General features: G+C 41.4%; 1 protein-coding gene across 1 annotated transcript in view; it reads left to right on the top strand.

Moving 5' to 3' along the window:
- The window catches only part of LOC139470120 (putative sodium-coupled neutral amino acid transporter 11), a 130,955-nt gene that overhangs the window by 75,504 nt on the left and 34,515 nt on the right, over positions 1-20,936 (top strand). Inside the window, exon 4 of the mRNA XM_071252415.1 lies at positions 15,875-15,933. Coding sequence (XP_071108516.1) covers positions 15,875-15,933 — 59 coding nt within the window. The remainder of the gene's footprint in view (positions 1-15,874; positions 15,934-20,936) is intronic.

Raw genomic sequence — 20,936 nt, 5'->3', positions numbered from 1 at the left:
GTCCCTGTATGACCTGTAGATTCTAATATTCCAAATATTCAGGAAAACCAAGTGAGCTACAGACCCTTGTCACATTTCGGCATATAAGCGTTGTATTACTTATTGGTGTTGGTTTGTATCTCTGCCTAATAGTCGTTATCCAAGAAAGATTGATAATCCGTTGTTTAAAGAAGCTGTGCTTGGCAAGATTAATTGGGTATCCAAAGTTAAAAATTCCTGATATAAATTTGTTTTCAGCTGTTTGGGGGAAAACCAATCAATTTCTTATCAAAAACTATTTACCGTTTACGACATAATAAGCGTCCTGGGCGCTCTCAAAATAAGAAATAGGGGGCTCTTAATAGAATATTATTTTGGTGAAAAACAACAGAGTTGAAAGATCATAAATTTCATGGTTTATCGTTGTAGTTTTCTTACAATCCATATTGAAGTGGGTACATATCACAATGTCCCAAGAGACCAAAGACCTCTGTAACATTCGTCTTACCAAAATCAAATACCATAATCTGTTAATTTGTAAAATTAATCACAATCTCAGACATCCAGGACAATATTATATCCATCCTGCATTGAATAAGTGCAAAATGTTGTTGTCATTTGCCATGCTGAAAGCATGAAACACTTTTCATAATGTATTCCATGCCATGAATGTAAGAAGCTCTTTAATGTCCATTGTGGACCTGACTACCAAATGTACAATGACCTGATGGACTACAGTGTGAAATGAATAAAGAATTGAATGAATACTAATATAAATGTTATGGTGTAAGGACCATTATTGCTTTAATTCAGAACTCTGATTCTGGTCACCATGGTGAAGGACCTGGGAAGATTCCGGGGTAGAATAGGTCTTCAGCAACCCATGCTTGCCGTAAATTGCAATTATGCTTGTCGTAAGAGGCGACTAATGGGATCGGGTGGTCAGGCTCGCTGACTTGGTTGATGCATGTCATCGATGCTCATGATGTCAATCACTGGATTGTCTGGTCCAGACCCGATTATTTACATACTGCTGTCATATAGCTAGAATGTTGCTGAGTGTGGCGTTAAACAACAAAAAAAGAACATGGTGAAGTTCTACTCACAAAATGTCTCCCCTGACAGTGGGTTTCTAGTATCACATGCTAGTTGCCAGAAACAGAAATAATGATTGGGTGGTTACAGTGTGTGAAAAAAAAAAAAGGTTGTGATTGTGCAAGAATGGTTGCTCATGCTGTCAACCACTGGTTTTCCTGTCTGGACTAGATTATATTATAGGATTTTGAGATATTGCTGAAATACTGCCGACTGCAGTGTTTATAAAGTCACTCACTCACTCACTCACATTGGGGGTATCGTCAGGCGAACGTTGAGCCAGCTTTGACCACCCATGTTTGTGAAGAGTACCTTGGTTCTCAATCCAATCAGGGCAGTCAGTTAGCCTAGTGCTTAAAGTATTCGCTCGTCACACCGAAGACCCAGATTCGATTCCCGACATAGGTACAATGTGTGAATATCATTTTTGGTGTCCCCTGCCGTGATATTGTTGGAATATTGCTAAAAACAGCGTTAAATCATTCTCATTCACTCTTAATCCAATCATAGGTTAGCTTTCTAATGTGAATCAGCTTCATTTGTTTATCAACTCGATTTGGAAAGTTTGGTCCTTGTACAAGGTAACCCACAAAGAACTCGAATGTTCACCCTTTTGAATGAAGACGCCATGACTCCAGAAACAAAAGGATGTACAAATATCCACACAAGAAAATAGCGCTGCTTTATTACTTTGCATTTGGAACTCCCCAATCATATTAGTTTACTGTGCAACTTCCTGTATAATGGAGTCAGCCTGTACAACTTTCTTTAAAAGTTGCTGTAAAACAGAATCTTGTGTCATCGTGTTATAATAGAACTTGTCGCAAGTGCCTGTCACATATATCACGGCCAAGTGCATTCTAAACTAATGTAAAATCAATGACGTGATACAGCTCCCTGCATGATTTACAAAAATCTTGGACATTCTAGCCACCCAGATCTTCACTGACGATGCATAAAGAATTTAATTAAACACTGATTTCCTTTCAATTTTAGTTTTAATGGAAGCCCCTGGATCAGAAACTAATTACTTTGTGCAAACCTCAGTCCAGTTAGGTGTGTTAAGCAGTGTATCTAATTGAATTTCATTGCTCTTCCTTCCAAAGATTGTGAACAGGCAATTTTAGTGATTGTTGATCTTGCCTAAATCAACATGCATGCACTCATTTTACAGAACTAATATTGGCAAGTTCAGGTTACTGGATGTGAGTGTTGTTTATTACAGCTGAAAGCAATATCCCAGCTATATCACAGCAATGTTTCAGCAATATCACATCAGCATCTCAGCAATATTTCAGCTATATCTATATATCATAGCAATATCGGAGAAATATCACACCAACATTTCAGCAATATTTCATCAATATCCATATATCACAGCAATATCGCAATGTTTCAGCGATATCATGGCAATATTTCGGCAATATCGCAGGAGCACCTCAGTAATATCTCTGCAGTATCACAGCAATATTTCAGCAATATCGCAACAGCACCTCAGCAATATTTCAGGAACATCTAAATATCACAGCAATGTTTCAGCAATATCACAGCAGCACTTCAGCAATATTTTAGCAATATCCAAATATCACAGCAATATTGCAGCTATATCTGAATATCACAGCAGTGTTTCAGCAATATCACAGCAATGTTTCAGCAATATTACAGCAGCACTTCAGCAATATTTTAGCAATATCCAAATATCACAGCAATATTGCAGCTATATCTGAATATCACAGCAGTATTTCAGCAATATCACAGCAATGTTTCAGCAATATCACAGCAGCACCTCAGCAATATCACAGCAGCACCTCAGCAATATCTCTGCAGTATCACAGCAATATTTCAGCAATATTCAACATGTAGCCCATATAACATTTAGAGGTCCCAATAAACGGAGACATTTGGCTTAGATTTAGGGAAACCTTGTGGGTAATTCCCCTTCTATTTTTATTACACAAGTCGTTATCAAGCCAGACTCGGAGTCAATATATGTTTCTGTCGAAGGACATGTGACCCCTTCTAGGCCAATGAGTATGAAGAAAAACTTTGTATTATATAATAATAAGATTTATCTCTGAATTTTTACAGTAATGAGTACCTTATCTTGGCTTGGAATCACTGTCGGAAGACTAAATTCAACTAATCACCTAGAAAAACTGATGTGTTATGAGATGTGTTAAGAAAGCTAATCCAGTGCTTGTTCGACATTTGGGGGAAAATGAAATTACAGAGAAGTTTTATGGAGTTGACGTCTTAGTTCCTGCAATATCATGCATGGAATACAAATATGCCCTGACATTTACGAACAGGAGATATTTTCGTGCATGAAAAAATCTTATTTTCTTTGTAAATGTCAACATGCTGATATAAGGGTTGGGCAAGAAAAGTGATTGGAAGACTTTTAAGATTGCAGTACAGCAGGATGACAGGTTTGGGCTGAAATGAATGTGAAGTAAGACGCTTTGGGTGTCTTCATTTATCAGCAGACATGGCGTGACACAATGATGTGAGGGACAGCAGATAATTACAGTATCGTCCTTCACAGACACTTGAGGCGATGTGATGGCCAGTTGGGTAGAGCTCTGGTTCAACATGGACATGGTCTGGATTTGATTCCCATCGTTCTTCACAAACACTTGAGACAATGTGATGGCCAGTTAGGTAGAGCTCTGGTTCAATATGGACATGGACTGGACTTGATTCCCATCGTTCTTCACAAACACTTGAGACAATGTGATGGCCAATTGGGTAGAGCTCTGGTTCAATATGGACATGGTCTGGATTTGATTCCCATCGTCCTTCACAGACACTTGAGACAATGTGATGGCCAGTTGGGTAGAGCTCTGGTTCAATATGGACATGGTCTGGATTTGATTCCCATCATTCTTCACAGACACTTGAGACAATGTGATGGCCAGTTGGGTAGAGCTCTGGTTCAACATTGACATGGTCTGGATTTGATTCCCATCTGGTGAAGCAGGTTCATGGTTGTAGTCCTGAACATTAACAAATTGTAATTTAACAATCTAATTTTATTGTTATTGTCATTTAACAACATATCACGAGACTAACCATGGATCCGGGTTGTCCCCTGGTTACCCGTGTCCTCAGAACCTACCTGACACAAGAACCAGAGTTACCCAGCCCTACTGGAGACATAACCATGGCAAATCTGGAAACCTTCAAGCAGAGATCTGTGCCTTGGACAAGTGTGCCACCTCTGTTCCCCTCGTCTTTTAACTCTTCGTTAATTATGCAGATGTCTTTACAAATAATCATCAAATTAACATGACCATCTCTGATTTTAATCTGATTCAAATAAGTCCTCTGTGAAATCTAGGTTCTGCCATTTAAACCAGGGGTGAATCCAGTCAGCTTAACATTAACGAGGTGTCAGTGTTAAGCCGACAAACAGGAAGTTACTGTTTTGAGTTGACAGCTAATATCCTGCCACGTGCTCCAGAACACAATCAGTGGACAGACAAATCCCTGTCAAGTCTGATTAGCCGAGTCAGGAAGCCCCATAATGGAGGTGTGGAGACAATCAATTGAAGGCAGGGGGATGGAGGCTTATGTAACACACTGACATTTCTTTTAGTGGTTGTCAGGCTTCATGAGTAAACATGTTATTGAAGTGGCAAATATTTTTCCTTCAGATGCATAACAAGGTCTGTGCAGGATTCGGAAGCCATGAACCTGCTGGAATGTTGATTGGCTTGACCTTGAACTTTGTTGTAAGAGTTCTTTGAGTGGCATTTAGAAGTTGGAATGGTAACTAAGACAAAATTGTTATGGATGAGCAACTTCTTTATTACAATTGGGCGACGTTTCGATGTAGATTCTAAAACCGAAACGTCGCCCAATTGTAATAAAGAAGTTGCTCATCCATAACAATTTTGTCTTAGTTTGTTGAAAGAGGTTCCAAATTGATGATGACAGTGAATTAGATTCACTCAGTATGTTGCCTTTGTTGACTAATATTTATCAAAATCCTTTTTGCATTTAGGACAATGAAGTGCAGATTGCTATTATCCTATTTGCTATATCACTAGATGTAAATCACTAGATTGTCTGATCTATTTACAGACCGTGTCATACTGTTTGAATATTGCTCAGTGTGGTGTTCAACAACAACAAACAAACAAACAAACAATGATGCTGTGATAAATACTTTTCTCAGCAACGTAAACAAAACTCACTGTCACATACAACAGCCAGGACAACATTTATTATTTTAATAATTTGTCCTACCTCTACCCAATGACAAGAAATTGAGAGTGAGTGAATATTGTTTTACGTCACTTCTAGCAACATTCCAGCAATATCACGGCAGGAGACACCGGAAATGGGCTTCACACATCGTACCCATGTTGGGAATAGAACCTGGGTTTTGGGTTGCAAGCAAACGTTATAACCACTCGGCTACCCTGCCGCCCCTTTACCAAAATAACCTGTAAGACAAGAAACTGAATTCATCTGACCTTGGAAAGATGAGTTTTGGGACTAGTGATTCTGCTGAGGCCTGTTGGTCCACTACTGATGCAATGAAATAGGAGGTGAAACTTTATGACAGTATTACACATACCGTTTTCGACGTAATAAGGGCATAGGGCGCTCTCAAAATTAGAAATAGGGGGCTTTTTTTTAAATATTATTTTGGTGAAAAAAACAGTTGAAAGATAAATTTCGTGGTTTATGCTGACAGCCTGAAATGTTTATATACGACAGATATATTTTTCCAGAATTTAATTGCCCATAATTAAGGGTGTTATAACACTCGAGTGTGTATTATACGCGAGTGAATAAGTCTTGTGTACATTGATCAATTTGAAGGGGTGCTAATTGGGATTTTTCACAAGCCAATATATTAGCAAATATCGCTGTGGGCGCTTATTAGGGCGGGGCTCTTATTACGTCGAATACGGTAGTTATCACTGTAGTGTATTGTTTGTACCAGCATACAGTGTTGCCCATGGAAGGACAACCCGCTTGTAAAAGATGCTGGGTGATTGAACTTGCCTGTGAAAAGGCAGTAACAGTTCATTGCTGAACACTAATTCAAACCCGGATCTTCATAGGGGCATTGATGTATGTCAGCTTGATTTGAGAGGAAAGATGCAGGTCTCAGACGTTTACCACTTTGGTGAAACTCATGAGCACAGGTATGGTGCTGGCACACCTAGAAATATAATAAGGGCGAATCAGGATTCAAACCTACAGTCATAGGTTTCTGGCATATTGGAGAGCTTTAGTGGACTAGGGGCCCAAGGATTGATATAGTAAGTACCAACAAATACAATTAGAAAGCCTGATTTGTGTATCCTTTTGTAAAATTTAGGCTCTGTTTATATTTGGCTGCATGTCGAGTAATATCAGAGTGCTCCCCCTTGTTGCAGGAGAATCTGCACAGATGCATTTTAGAGCATGTGAGTGAGTTTTACACTGTTTCAAGCAAAATATTCCTTTTAATATCACAGCAGGCGACACCAAATATGGGTTTCACACATTGTACCCATGTGGGGAATCGAACCAAGGCTCTGGCATGATGATCAAACGCTTGTACGACAAGGCTACCCTACTCCCCCGTGTGTTGTCTCCTATTGCAGGAGAATCTGTATGTTGAGGTAGTCAAGACATTTCAAGTAAATGAGGGGGGGTCGGGTAGCCTAGTGGTTTAAGCGTTCGCTCGCCACGCCGAAGACCCGGGTTAGATTCCCGACATGGGTACAATGTGTGAAGCCCATTTGTGGTGTCCCCCGCCGTGATATTGCTGGAATATTGCTAAAAGCGGCGTAAAACCAAACTCACTCACTCAAGTAAATGAGTGAGTTTGGTTTTGCAGCTTTTAGCTATATTCCAGCAATATCACATCATCAGACACCAGAAATTGGTCCATTTAAGGTGTATTGTTCCGTTTGTCATAATGTCAGCACTTCACACAATTTGTGTTTTAATTAGGTAATTGAAGCCTTGGCATTTAGGATTTCTCTTTGAAGAATGACATAAATTGATTCTTTGAAAGCAGCTGTGGTAATGTAGATTTGACTGGTGATACTGTTGTGTGTGCAACGTGTGGGGGTGGACGGGCAATGTGTGGGGCCAGACGGGCAACGTATGGGGGCGGACGGGCAACGTGGGGCGGACGAGCAGCGTGTGGGGGCGGATGAGCAGCGTGTGGGGGGCGGATGAGCAGCGTGTGGGGGCAGACGGGTAATGTGTGGGTGCAGACGGGCAGCGTGTGTTTGCGGACGGGCAACGTGTGGGGGCGGATGAGCAGCGTATGGGGGTGGACGGGCATCGTGTTGGAGCGGATGAGCAGCGTGTCGGGGCAGACGGGCAGCGTGTGGGGGCAGACGGACAACGTGTGGGGGTGGACGGGCAACGTGTGGGGGCAGACGGGCAACGTGTGGGGGCGGACGGGCAACGTGTGGGGGTGGACGGACAACATGTGGGGGTGGACGGGCAACGTGTGGGGGTGGACGGACAACATGTGGGGGTGGACGGGCAACGTGTGGGGGTGGACGGACAACGTGTGGGGGCAGACGGACAACGTGTGGGGGCCGACAGGCAGCGTATGGGGGTGGACGGGCATCGTGTGGGGGCAGACGGACAACGTGTTGGGGTGTACAGACAACGTGTGGGGGTGGACGGGCAACGTGTGGGGGCAGACGGACAACGTGTGGGGGCAGACGGGCAGCGTATTGGGGAAGACGGGCAGCGTGTAGGGGCAGACGGACAACGTGGGGTGGTGGACGGGCAACTTGTGTGGGCAGACGGGCAATGTGTAGGGGCGGACGGGCAGCGTGTGTGGGCAGACGGGCAGCGTGTGGGGGTGGTGGGACAGCTGTCACAGTTCTGTTATCACTACCACTTTGATGTAATATATGAAAGAAGTGGTGGTAATATAGATTTATTGATAACTGCAATTTTTTTTATAATCATGATGATATTAATCATATGGCTTTACAGAATGATCAGTCTAGCTTGTATTGTGTTCACAACAGACACCTTGTCCAACCAACTAGGTTTTCATGTATTGACGTGCAGGGTTGTATGTGAGTCAAAAATGTCATTCAGTACACATATATCCCGAGGGATGCTCAACAATATGCTTCATTGTACCGTGTTCTAGTGGCAGAGCGTCTGCTCAGAAAGCGGAAGGTCCGGGTTTAGTCCCTGGCATCATTTTATCAAAAGTTGTTAAAAGATGGTACTTGTTGTTACCCTGCCTGGCATTCGGCACAGAAACACAAAAACGTGCATGTATGTCGCTATCTAAGTGCAATAATCTTGGATGTGACTTTAAACCCCATTTCACCTCACCTTGACAAAAAATATTAAGTTTCTGTCATTAAAGTAATTATCCAATCTTACGGTACAGTACACTACACTCTATCATTACTTTACAGGACCCCCATATTTTCTGTAAGGACCCTTGAAATTAGATTTGGGGGTCCCTTGACCCCTAGTTTTGTAGGTCAAGGTAAAACCATGGACATGTATTTGGGTCTGAAGAAAGTCACACTTCCCTTTCAAACTGTAAGAGGGCAGGTGGGGTAGTCTGGTGGTTAAAGCGTTTGCTTGTCATGCCAACTGCCCGGGTTCAATTTCTTGTGTCCTCTTCTGTGATATTGCTGGAATATTGATTAAAGTGGCATAAAACCAGCTCACTCACCATTCATTTATTAAATCTTTCACTTGTCACAATGTCTGAAATACGTATTTCATGTAAATTTATCATATTTTATCGAAAGATTTGACACATGATTTGACAATGGGTCCATATCAAACATGTCAAAGACCAAGATAAAGATGTTGCAAGCAAATCTTTAAATAAATTATGTAAAATTATATAAAATCAACAAAAATACATCTAAAAGTTGTCTAGCGTACATCTAAGTTATTATTTCCATCTTTTCGTGCGAGCGCTTGTGATGCAAGTCAAACAACATCTCGGTATTTATTCTTGGCTTGGACACGATCCATATTTATAATGTAGGTTGCGATTTCCTGCTTAAAACGATCAGAATAAGAATTAGATTAATTATTCATGAAGATGGTATCCATTGCTGTAAGTTGATTGGCGACCTTCGGTCATGTGCTTGAATTTGACCAATCACAATTTGTTGTCCACCAGTCCCTCTAGAACTGACTAACAGGGAGGGGACATTAGTCATGTCCCCCTCGAGACCCCCGAGAATGTATGTATTAACTTGTGATGTTTTTTAATCATCAGTACCGTTACAGTTTTTGATTCAACAGTTCTGTCAACAAGTAAAAGTCACTGAGGAAAATCAATGAACTCTTGTAATGGAGGTATTCTTTGAAGTTTTGCCAACAAGATGGTAAACTAACAAGACATTGATCGTCGTTGGGGAGTCATTACCTTCCAACAGAAGAGTAAAGTGCTCTTAATGTGATAAAGGCTGGATAAGGTTTGTGTAATGGAGATGTTCCATGAGCAAATTGAGAAGTGTAGCTCACTGGTACGTGTGTTGGTTTGATTCTCTGTATGTTTGTATGTGTGTGGATCAACCAAGTTCACCTGACTCTTCTGTAGTCATTGTGTTTTACACATCTTGCCCACACTGTCAACCACTAGCTTGTGACCTGACTGATGGCAGGTCATTGTGTCCAGCTGTGTGTATTACTGACACTATCAACCACTAGCTTGTGACCTGATTGACTTGCAGGTCATTGTGTCCTGCTTTTAGTATTACTGACACTATCAACCACTAGCTTGTGACCTGATTGACTGCAGGTCATTGTGTCCAGCTGTGTGTATTACTGACACTATCAACCACTAGCTTGTGACCTGATTGACTGCAGGTCATTGTGTCCAGCTGTGTGTATTACTGACACTATTAACCACTAGCTTGTGACCTGATTGACTGCAGGTCATTGTGTCCAGCTGTGTGTATTACTGACACTATCAACCACTAGCTTGTGACCTGATTGACTTGCAGGTCATAGTGTCCAGCTGTGTGTATTACTGACACTATCAACCACTAGCTTGTGACCTGACTGACTGCAGGTCATTGTGTCCAACTGTGTGTATTACTGACACTATCAACCACTAGCTTGTGACCTGATTGACTGCAGGTCATTGTGTCCAGCTGTGTGTATTACTGACACTATTAACCACTAGCTTGTGACCTGATTGACTGCAGGTCATTGTGTCCAGCTGTGTGTATTACTGACACTATCAACCACTAGCTTGTGACCTGATTGACTTGCAGGTCATTGTGTCCAGCTGTGGGTATTACTGACACTATCAACCACTAGCTTGTGACCTGACTGACTGCAGGTCATTGTGTCCAACTGTGTGTATTACTGACACTATCAACCACTAGCTTGTGACCTGATTGACTGCAGGTCATTGTGTCCAGCTGTGGGTATTACTGACACTATCAACCACTAGCTTTTGACCTGATTGACTGCAGGTCATTGTGTCCAACTGTGTGTATTACTGACACTATCAACCACTAGCTTTTGACCTGACTGACTGCAGGTCATTGTGTCAAATTATACATATTGTGTTGCTGATACTATCTGACACTAGTTTATGACCTGATTGATTGCAGGTCATTGTGTCCAGGTCTAAAGATCCTACTCACACTTACAATCGCTAGGTCATGAACTGGCCTCTCACTCTATCATGTCCTCACTCCTTGCAGTTTGCTATTAGCAGAGACAATAGTACATATTTCAGTCAGCCTATGGTTAAGTTACCCATTCATCCTTTACAAGATGAGGAGAGTCTTTGTGACCAGACAATATCCATAAGTCAGTTGGTTTATCATCTAAACAGCAAGGCGTCCCACCACCGGCACAGATTACAAAGATTTGCATTTGGTGATCAATTGTAATCCCAGAGAAATCCTTCTAAGTAAAATGAAGTGGGCCATTGATCAGCTCGCCAGGCCTGGAATTGTGCCAAGTCAGCAATAAAGTCAACCACGGTCAGAGTGTACTGTTAGCATGGCCTGCAGATGTTATAGATCTTGTGCTCTGGTAGCCCTTGGTCTCTGGTGGGTCCTGCAGCCTTGATGTGGGCTCTGTTGGGTCGTGCAGCCTAGATGTGGGCTCTGGTGGGTCCTGTAGCCTTGATGTGGGTGCTGGTTGATCCTGTAGCCTTGATTTGGGCTCTGGTGGGTCTTGTAGCCTTGATGTGGGCTCTGTTGGGTCGTGCAGCCTAGATGTGGGCTCTGGTGGGTCCTGTAGCCTTGATGTGGGCTCTGGTGGGTCTTGTAGCTTTGATGTGGGCTCTGGTGGGTCTTGTATTCTTGATGTGGGCTCTGGTGGGTCCTGTAGCCTTGATGTGGACTCTGGTGGGTCGTGTTGCCTTGATGTGGGCTCTGGTGGGTCTTGTAGCCTTGATGTGGGCTCTGGTTGATCCTGTAGCCTTGATTTGGGCTCTGGTGGGTCATGCAGTCTTGATGTGGGCTCTGGTGGGTCCTGCAGCCTTGATGTGGGCTCTGGTGGGTCCTGCAGTCTTGATGTGGGCTCTGGTGGGTCCTGCAGTCTTGATGTGGGCTCTGGTTGGTTCTGCAGTCTTGATGTGGGCTCTGGTGGGTCCTGCAGTCTTGATGTGGGCTCTGGTTGGTTCTGCAGCCTTGATGTTGGCTCTGGTGGGTCGTGTTGCCTTGATGTGGGCTCTGGTGGGTCTTGTTTCCCTGATGTGGGCTCTGGTGCGTCGTATAGCCAAGATGTGGTCTCGGGTGGGTTGTGTAGCCTAGATGTGGGCTCTGGTGGGTCCTGCAGCCTTGGTGTGGGCTCTGGTGGGTCGTGCAGCCTAGATGTGAGTTCTGGTTGATCCTGTAGCCTTGATGTGGGCTCTGGTGGGTCCTGTAGCCTTGGTGTGGGCTCTGGTGGGTTGTGTAGCCTAGATGTGGGCTCTGGTGGGTCCTGCAGCCTTGGTGTGGGCTCTGGTGGGTCGTGCAGCCTAGATGTGAGTTCTGGTTGATCCTGTAGCCTTGATGTGGGCTCTGGTGGGTCCTGCAGTCTTGATGTGGGCTCTGATTGATCCTGTAGCCTTGATGTGGGTTCTGGTGGGTCGTGTAGCCAAGATGTTGGCTCTGGTGGGTTGTGTAGCCTTGATGTGGGCTCTGGTGGGTCGTGTAGCCATGATCTGGGCTCTGGTGGGTCCTGCAGCCTTGATTGAGCTCTAGTGGGTCGTGTTACCTTGATCTGGGTCCTGGTGGGTCCTGCAGTCTTGATGTGGGCTCTGGTTGGTTCTGCAGCCTTGATGTGGGCTCTGGTGGGTCCTGTAGCCTTGATGTGGGCTCTGGTGGGTCTTGTAGCCTTGATGTGGGCTCTGGTTGATCCTGTAGCCTTGATGTTGGCTCTGGTGGGTCCTGCAGTCTTGGTGTGGGCTCTGGTGGGGCTTGTAGCCTTGATGTGGGCTCTGGTGGGTCCTGCAGTCTTGATGTGGGCTCTGGTGGGTCCTGCAGTCTTGATGTGGGCTCTGGTGGGTCCTGCAGTCTTGATGTGGGCTCTGGTTGGTTCTGCAGCCTTGATGTGGGCTCTGGTGGGTCGTGTTGCCTTGATGTTGGCTCTGGTGGGTCCTGCAGTCTTGATGTGGGCTCTGGTTGGTTCTGCAGCCTTGATGTGGGCTCTGGTGGGTCCTGTAGCCTTGATGTGGGCTCTGGTTGATCCTGTAGCCTTGATGTTGGCTCTGGTGGGTCCTGCAGTCTTGGTGTGGGCTCTGGTGGGGCTTGTAGCCTTGATGTGGGCTCTGGTGGGTCTTGTAGCCTTGATGTGGGCTCTGGTGGGTCCTGCAGTCTTGATGTGGGCTCTGGTGGGTCCTGCAGTCTTGATGTGGGCTCTGGTTGGTTCTGCAGCCTTGATGTTGGCTCTGGTGGGTCGTGTTGCCTTGATGTGGGCTCTGGTGGGTCTTGTTGCCTTGATGTGGGCTCTGGTTGGTTCTGCAGCCTTGATGTGGGCTCTGGTGGGTCCTGTAGCCTTGAGTGAAATGAAGTAATGAATTGAAAGGATTGCTTTGAATTCTTGGAATGATGGGTAAAAAGTTCACATCCTTCAGAGTTTGAGAAATGAGTCAACAGACTTGGCAGGAAGAAACTAATACTGTTCATAAAATGTTTAAATGTTGTTTCATATTTGTGAAAAATATTATCAAATCAATATCCAAGTGAGATTAAAACAAAATTGTTCAACAGTTTTTTCTCTCTTCACTGCTGGTTTATGTATTGATTTCAAAAACTGTTTCTTATGAATTTAATCAAGGTTGATTTATTGCCAGATTATAGAATTTTATAATGGTTAAAGTGTTTGTACCATGTTTGTTTTTAAATATAATACCACAATACTGAAAAATTTGGAAAGATAAATTACAAAATAAAAAGTGACATAAAACCATACTCACTCATTCCCTAGCATCTCATCTAGCCATGCCTTGTATTTTACCCTAAATAACAAGATGCCCAAGTCCTCAAGAGCAATTTATGTTACCATATTAATAAGCACCCAGGGTGCTCTCAAAATTAGAAGTAGGGGGCTCTTATTAGAATATTATTTTGGTGAAAAAAACAGTTGAAAGATAAGTTACGTGGTTTATGCTGACAGCCTGAAATGGTTATATACGACAGATATATTTTTCCAGAATTTAATTGCCCATAATTAAGGGTGCATATAACACATGAGTGCGTATTATACGCGAATAAAAAAGTCTTGTGTAAATTGATAAATCGGAAGGGGTGCTAATTGGGATTGTTCACTAGCCAATATATTAGCAGATGTTGCTGTGGGCACTTATTAAATCGAATACAGTAATCCTTAACTTAGTTCTCCTATTCATTCATCGTCAGTCATCCTTAACAAGCTTTTCAGTGCCATTCTTCATTAGTTTGTATTTATGACTTAATCCATGGCAAATTATTTGGCTGAATCCTTGACTCTAGGTGAGAGACGAGATAGGTCTCGCCAAGCTGGTATTGGGATTATTAGGCTAAATCCTTGACTCTAGGTGGGAGACGAGATAGGTCTCGCCAAGCTGGGATTGGGATTGGGATTATAAGGCTAAATCCTTGACTCTAGGTGAGAGACGAGATAGGTCTCGCCAAGCTGGTATTGGGATTATTAGGCTTAATCCTTGACTCTAGGTGAGAGACGAGATAGGTCTCGCCAAGCTGGTATTGGTATTATTAAGCTAAATCCTTGACTCTAGGTGAGAGACGAGATAGGTCTCGCCAAGCCGGTATTGGGAGATGTCCCTGAACACCAACATAAAGTGCTGACTTGACACATATTGTACATATCGACTTGTATGATGTAAAACTTGTGTATGATCATAGCTAGCCTGTTGATGGTGTCTCTTCCAACAAGAAAGACGGTCGGGTAGCCTAGTGGTTGAAGCGTTCGCTCGTCAGGCTGACCCGGGTCCGATTCCCGACATGGGTACAATGTGTGAAGCCCATTTCTGGTGTCCCCCTCTGTGAGATATAGCTGGAATATTGCTTAAAGTGATGTAAAACCATACACACTCACCCTTCTAACAAGAGCGACCCGTGAAGATTCCGGGGTAGAATAGGTCTTCAGCAAACCATGCTTGCCGTAAAAGGCAACTATGCTTGTCGTAAAAGGCGACTAACTGGATCGGGTGGTCAGGCTCGCTGACTTGGTTGGTGCATGTCATCGTATCCCAATTGCATGGATTGATGTTCATGATATCAATCACTGGATTGTCAGGTCCAGACTCAATATTTTACAGACTGGTTGATGTCATGTATCACCCCCCCCTTTTTATTTCGAAAAAAGTCTTATTTTCTGTATAAATTACCACCAAAGACAATAAATATATCTTAATTGTGCACCCCCCCTTTTAAAAAAAGCTGTACCCGCCCATGGATCCCAATTGCGTGGATCGATGCTCATGATATCAATCACTGGATTGTCTGGTCCAAACTCGATTATTTACAGACCGCCGTCATATAGCTGGAATATTGCTGAGTGCAGTTAAACAACAAACCAACCAACCAATCTAACAAGAGCCGTGTTCAGAATCAGCAGAGAGTGCACATGTTGTTCAATCTTTTATCTTGGCTCTGCATGGACTTCATCACTCACTTAGATTAGAAACGGGATGGTTTCCATGCAGAAGCTTGGATATTCCCCACAGTAATATATGTCGATGAAAACAGATAATTTCATGTAACAAATGTTATATTTGAGATAACACTTTCTGAGTAAAGTACAGATTCTAGTACTTTTTTGCATCAGGTCTCATCCAGGATTCGAACTCAGACTCTCAGAGTGAGGCACCAATCCTCGGTGGCTGAGTGGGTTAGGTCACTGACTTTCTGTCCCGGCAGTTAGGTTCCTCACTCTGAGTGTCAGTTCAAATCCCAGAATTTGTACTTTACCAAGAAAGTGGTATCACAAATATGACATTTGTTAAATGTGACCACTTTCTAAAGGGAATTGTATATTCAGAATTTTGTGTTATCTTTGAATATTTTGACTGCAGATGATATCCTCTTTCCAACAACAGAGCCCTTAAAAAATTTCAAAGTATAGCTTTTAAACTAGTAGGCGCCAAAATAATGTTTCCAGGTTTGTCAGCACCATACCCGTACTCGTAGGTTTCACCAAAGTGGTAAACGTCTAAGACCTGCATCACTTCGGGCTTTCCTCCCACATTAAGCTGACAAGCCTGTATAACTGTAATACTGTTTGAAAGGGCGTTAAAAGCAACTCACTCGGTCAAAATGGTTGGTGCCCATTTTTGTAGAAAGTGTATTTATGAGACACAAGTATTTGTAGTGTGTTGTTATTTTTCCAGATTACTCTATATTTCTGCTGATTGAGGCTGGCCACTTATCCAATACTGATTCCTACCAGGTAAGTCATCATTATTTCTCGGTCTGGGTTCAGCATATTTCTGTTACAGTTGGTACAGATGTACCCAGTTGTAGCATGGGTACCTGGAAGTAAGGGGTTTGATTCATGCCACTGTTGTGTTGTACCCATAAGAGAGGGAAACTATTTCATTAAACAAAGACCTTGTTATAAACTGTGCAGATCTGCCCAGTTGTAGCATGGGTACCTGGAAGTAAAGGGTTTGATTCATGCCACTGTTGTGTTGTACCCATAAGAGAGGGAAACTATTTCATTAAACAAAGACCTTGTTTAAAAATGTGCAGATCTGCCCAGTTGTAGCATGGGTACCTGGAAGTAAAGGGTTTGATTCATGCCACTGTTGTGTTGTAGCCTTGAAAGGTAACATAAGAGAGAGAAGCGTTTCATTTGACAAAGACCTTGTTTTAAACTGTGCAGATCTGCCCAGTTGTAGCATGGGTACCTGGAAGTAAGAGGTGGATGTGTATCACAGTCATCACTGAGCAATATGATCAGAAGGGACGTAACTCCCAATACAGGGAAGTCATTAATTGCAGGTCATTTCTACCCTAAAGTCATAACACTCACTAATAGTAAACATGAAAATGAGGGTGTTTTGTGTAATGGTATTCTGTCCCTAACAAATTCTGTGTCAAAATTAAAATAATCTGCAGTAAAATTACCAAAAATCTGTGGCTATAATAACCAAATTCTGTGGTAAAAAAAACTCCTCAAAAATAAATATGAAACTCATATGCATAGTTTCACTCATATTATTCTATGGTCAGATGTTAACACAGATTGTGTTGTCATAATACCACAAAAACGTTAAAAAGTAAAAATTATATACTCCAAATTTCATTTATTGTGGGATTCATATTTTGTATGTTTAAATCACATGTTTAGGCATTAGAGTGCAAAATTCAATAGGAAAGCTTGAAAAACATTAAATTTATTGTCTTGATTGATAAAAATAAGCCAACTTCCGTGATATTTCTGCAATTCTGCAGACAGTTACATTTTCTGCAAATCTTTCTGCAATCACAGAATTGGTCTGGGACTGATTTGTTGATGTCTGATGTCAGTGTAAAGGCAAGAAGTGAAATGACGTTGATGCCCTATATGGCAATGTCAGGCCCACATATTCTTTTACGTGGGAAAAAACAAAAGTAAAGTAAACCCTTTGTCTGTTTTTGCATTTTTTTGTCTTGTAAATAAAATGTATCAGTTGTGTTCACTGTTGCTCTGGGGCAAGATTTTGTCAGATCCACTTCAAGCAGCTGGGTTCGATTCCCGACATGGGTACAATGTGTGAAGCCTATCTCTGATGTCCCCCGCCGTGATATTGCTGGAATATTGCTAAAAGCGGCGTAAAACTATACTCACTCACTCACTCACCCAAGCAGCTGGGTCGTGTTGGTTTTAAACAAAAAAATGTTTGATTAGCATTTTAGAAGTTGAATAGTACATAAGAAGATGTACTATGTAATGGATAACAATTTCTGGTTGTTAAATTTAGCAATGTTTCAATGTAGATTCACCGTTATCAAGGTTGTGTTTATACCCAAAAAAATTGCAATTTTATTTTTTTGAAACAGTAATATTTGTCAGCACCTGATAAATGTTCAGAATATTTACTATGAAAACAACTGGTTCCAGAAACAACAACCCTATCTCAGGCCACTACCGAGATTGATTCCATTGTAGTCTACTTCTGGGTATTGAACCAAAGATGTCCCTCATTGTGCAGGGATGAAATAGACCTCCGGCTACTCTTTGTTGTTCGAAAATTGTCTCAGTAGAGAGAAATGACATGCTAGAATAATGAAATTGCATGACCGAAATAGAGGCAGCCGTTTGTCAAATTGATATGGAGACATAAATAGCTGAAGGTGTTCGATACATCCTCTCTGTGTGAGCCTCATATATGGATTCCTCCTGTAGAGCTTCTCTGAGGCGGCGAAACTAGACATATCCTTGTGACACTCCTTCCCTGCAGTCTTGTTGAGTGGACAGAAGTTACACAACGCTCACTCGACAAGCCTACTTGTCTGGTAGACTGACGGTTTGTCTCTGAAAACATATAAGTTTCATTAAAAGAAGCAACTACATTTAGGAGACCCATTCAGATGGGAGTTTTAGGCCTGATTTGCGGAAATTCTAGACTTGCCTCAATTAAGGTATAGAATAACAGTAGGGCTGTGTGGAAGGGAAAATACTATGGTTCAGGGACTGTGTGACTGAACTGAGCTGAATTAAACTTTTATTTACACTTGGGCCGCTATTAGCGGCTTCATATTTTCTCAATCTCCCAATTTCAATATGTAGGTTATCGTTCCAAGTTCTAAACTTAAGTAAGACTCGTCAAACGTTTTCCTGCAGTACGTTTAACCCTCATGGTGCCTGGACGTCAGCTGGTTTTGTACACCACTCAGTGCCGCACTGTGATGACGTCGCGGTTTCAAAGGCGTATACATTGTATCAAATGTGTTGCAACGTTCTTATTTCTTCACACAGTGTAACCCAATTGTATAATATGCAACTCGAGTTGATTGTCTTTCCAACAGTATCTAAAATCAAGCTCTGATGTTCATACAGTTTGGTCCTCACTCTATGAAGGTTCATACTCCAATGAACTCACACAAAGTGAAGGTCAATTCTTAAATAATTAACAAGGTTATAACAATGCACTACCACCCAAAAGTAAGTACATGCAGATTCAATCGAAATCGTTGAAACGTTTTCATGGGCAGCAAATCTATCCAACAAACCTATTTTCGATCACTTGGAACCCGGGCACCGTAACACGTACAAGCATATGTTGCTTTGTTGTGCAATCACACAGACCTCGTATTGATACTTCAGGTGTTATGATGTGTTGTTAATGGTTTAAATCTTACGTAAAAAAGCTTGAAACGAGATGTAATAGGACAATTTTAATACTTGAATTTGAAAGCTCAAGAAGCGTAGAGTAGTCTATAAGTTCATTTAATAGAAGGAAACGATAACTTGCACAGGTGAAAGAAGGCAGTATTAGTATTTACGGTATAATTATAAATAATATCTAGATTAAGTGAAAGAGAAAATTATGAAAATGTGAATTACTTTGATTAAAGTAGTGTTCAATGTATATACAGTTCATGTGCTCAAAACTCTGAACAAATTTGTTTTTCTATGACTACTAGAAAACATACATCCTCGTCTCAGCTTGTATTTTGCACTTGGCTGCCTTACTTAGACCTTTGCTCAAAATATACTTGTATGGCCAGTCCATGAAATACAAATTTTACCTTTATATTGTTTTATGAATACGGCCTTAGAAGTGTATTTACACCAAGGCATGTACATGCACATTCAGGGGCATACGTGATAGATTATTCCCAGTACAGTCTCCCATTTCATCCCATTCTACTAAAGGAAATGTTTGAAACAGATATTGATGGTAGATCAATGAAAAAAATGGAATTATTCGTCACAAAAGGAAAATATATATTCTTGGTATTGAACTTCGAAAATTTAACCCCCGAAATCTTTAATATAAATGGTTTTCAGTTATTATGTCTTTCCTTTTTGGCTTTTGGCCGAGCTAAACTACAGCTTGGTGCAACAATATACAAGTTAAAATTGTGATAGATATTTAAAAAAAACCAACCTTTTTCTAACTGAGGATGCAAAACAAAGTAATTACTACTATGTCACTGATCGAAGTATTAGAAAACTTAGAAAATGAAGAGTGAAAAAAATATAAATAAATCTATTTAAAACATCAAAATGAAATCACGTTTACACTGAAAACAGTTTGTCCTACAGAAATGGATTACCTATATATTGTGTTTAGACCTTATTACCTTTGTATTGTTGATGTTATAAATTGAACCATTCGAGATTCTACCAGATGAAGCTTAAATATTGAAAGCTAGGTTGTTTAATATTGGATCCATTTTGACAGCTTTCTCACTGTGAAATATTCCATTCTCTTACTAAACTACATGCATATTATTTTTTTGGAATATCAAGCCTTAAAACAGATATGAAAAGCACATAAGACAACATACCAAAATTAGAAAACTGCACCAAATATTCTAACAGTGTTAGTCAGGTGATAAGTGGTCTCATTCACTCGTCGGTCATCGTGGAAATGTTCCAATCCTGATGTACTAGATATACTTTCTAGTTCAGTCAAAGAGAATATTGTTATTTAGGAACTGAAACCACCACCACAACATTAGAATAGCTGTTTCACGTGACGTCATCCACGTCACAACACGCGAGGTCCTGTCCAGACGACAAATTCACAGCAGCCATCTATTAGCATATACAAATAAAATTGCAGATTGTGACAACAACAAAAGTATCAAATATCAATTGCAATAGCTTATCGTACGTTAATCGAGAGTACAGAGTACATCAATAATTTGTATATCTAATATCAATTAATTAGATCTAATATCCATGGCAGAATGTTCGAAATACGAGCTGTCGAGTTATGATGATATATAACATTTCCTGATGATATTAACTCTTTCAACACCGTAGGCCGGTTATCCGGCCAAGAAGCATCGAGTCCCCAGACACCGTTGGCCGGTTAACCGGCCAAGCCATAGTCACGTCAAAATAATATATATTTTTATGGACCTACCTGTGATATAATTCATTTATTAAATCTATCACATTTCACAATGTCTGAAATAGATATTCCATTTCAATTTATCATTTTTTATCAGTAGATTAAAATATTATTCACTATTTCCCGCGATGTTATTGAAAATACAATTCTCGGACACAAATTTCAACATTGGGTCCACATCGAACATGTCAAAGAGCAAAATAAAGACATTTTAAACAAATCTTTAAATATATTATACAAAGTAATGAATAAAATCAACAAAAAAGTAATCAAACTTACATCTGAGTTATTATTTCCATCTTTTCGTGCGATTGCGTGTAATGTTAGTCAAATGACATCTCGGCTTTTGTCGCCTTGAATTCTCGGCTCGGACACGATG

Source organism: Haliotis cracherodii, unplaced genomic scaffold (genome assembly GCF_022045235.1).
Source record: "Haliotis cracherodii isolate W230 unplaced genomic scaffold, xgHalCrac1.p SCAF_20, whole genome shotgun sequence".
NCBI lineage: Eukaryota > Metazoa > Mollusca > Gastropoda > Lepetellida > Haliotidae > Haliotis > Haliotis cracherodii.
Note: the sequence above shows the minus strand (reverse complement) of the source record. Positions and strands in the feature narration are given on the sequence as shown.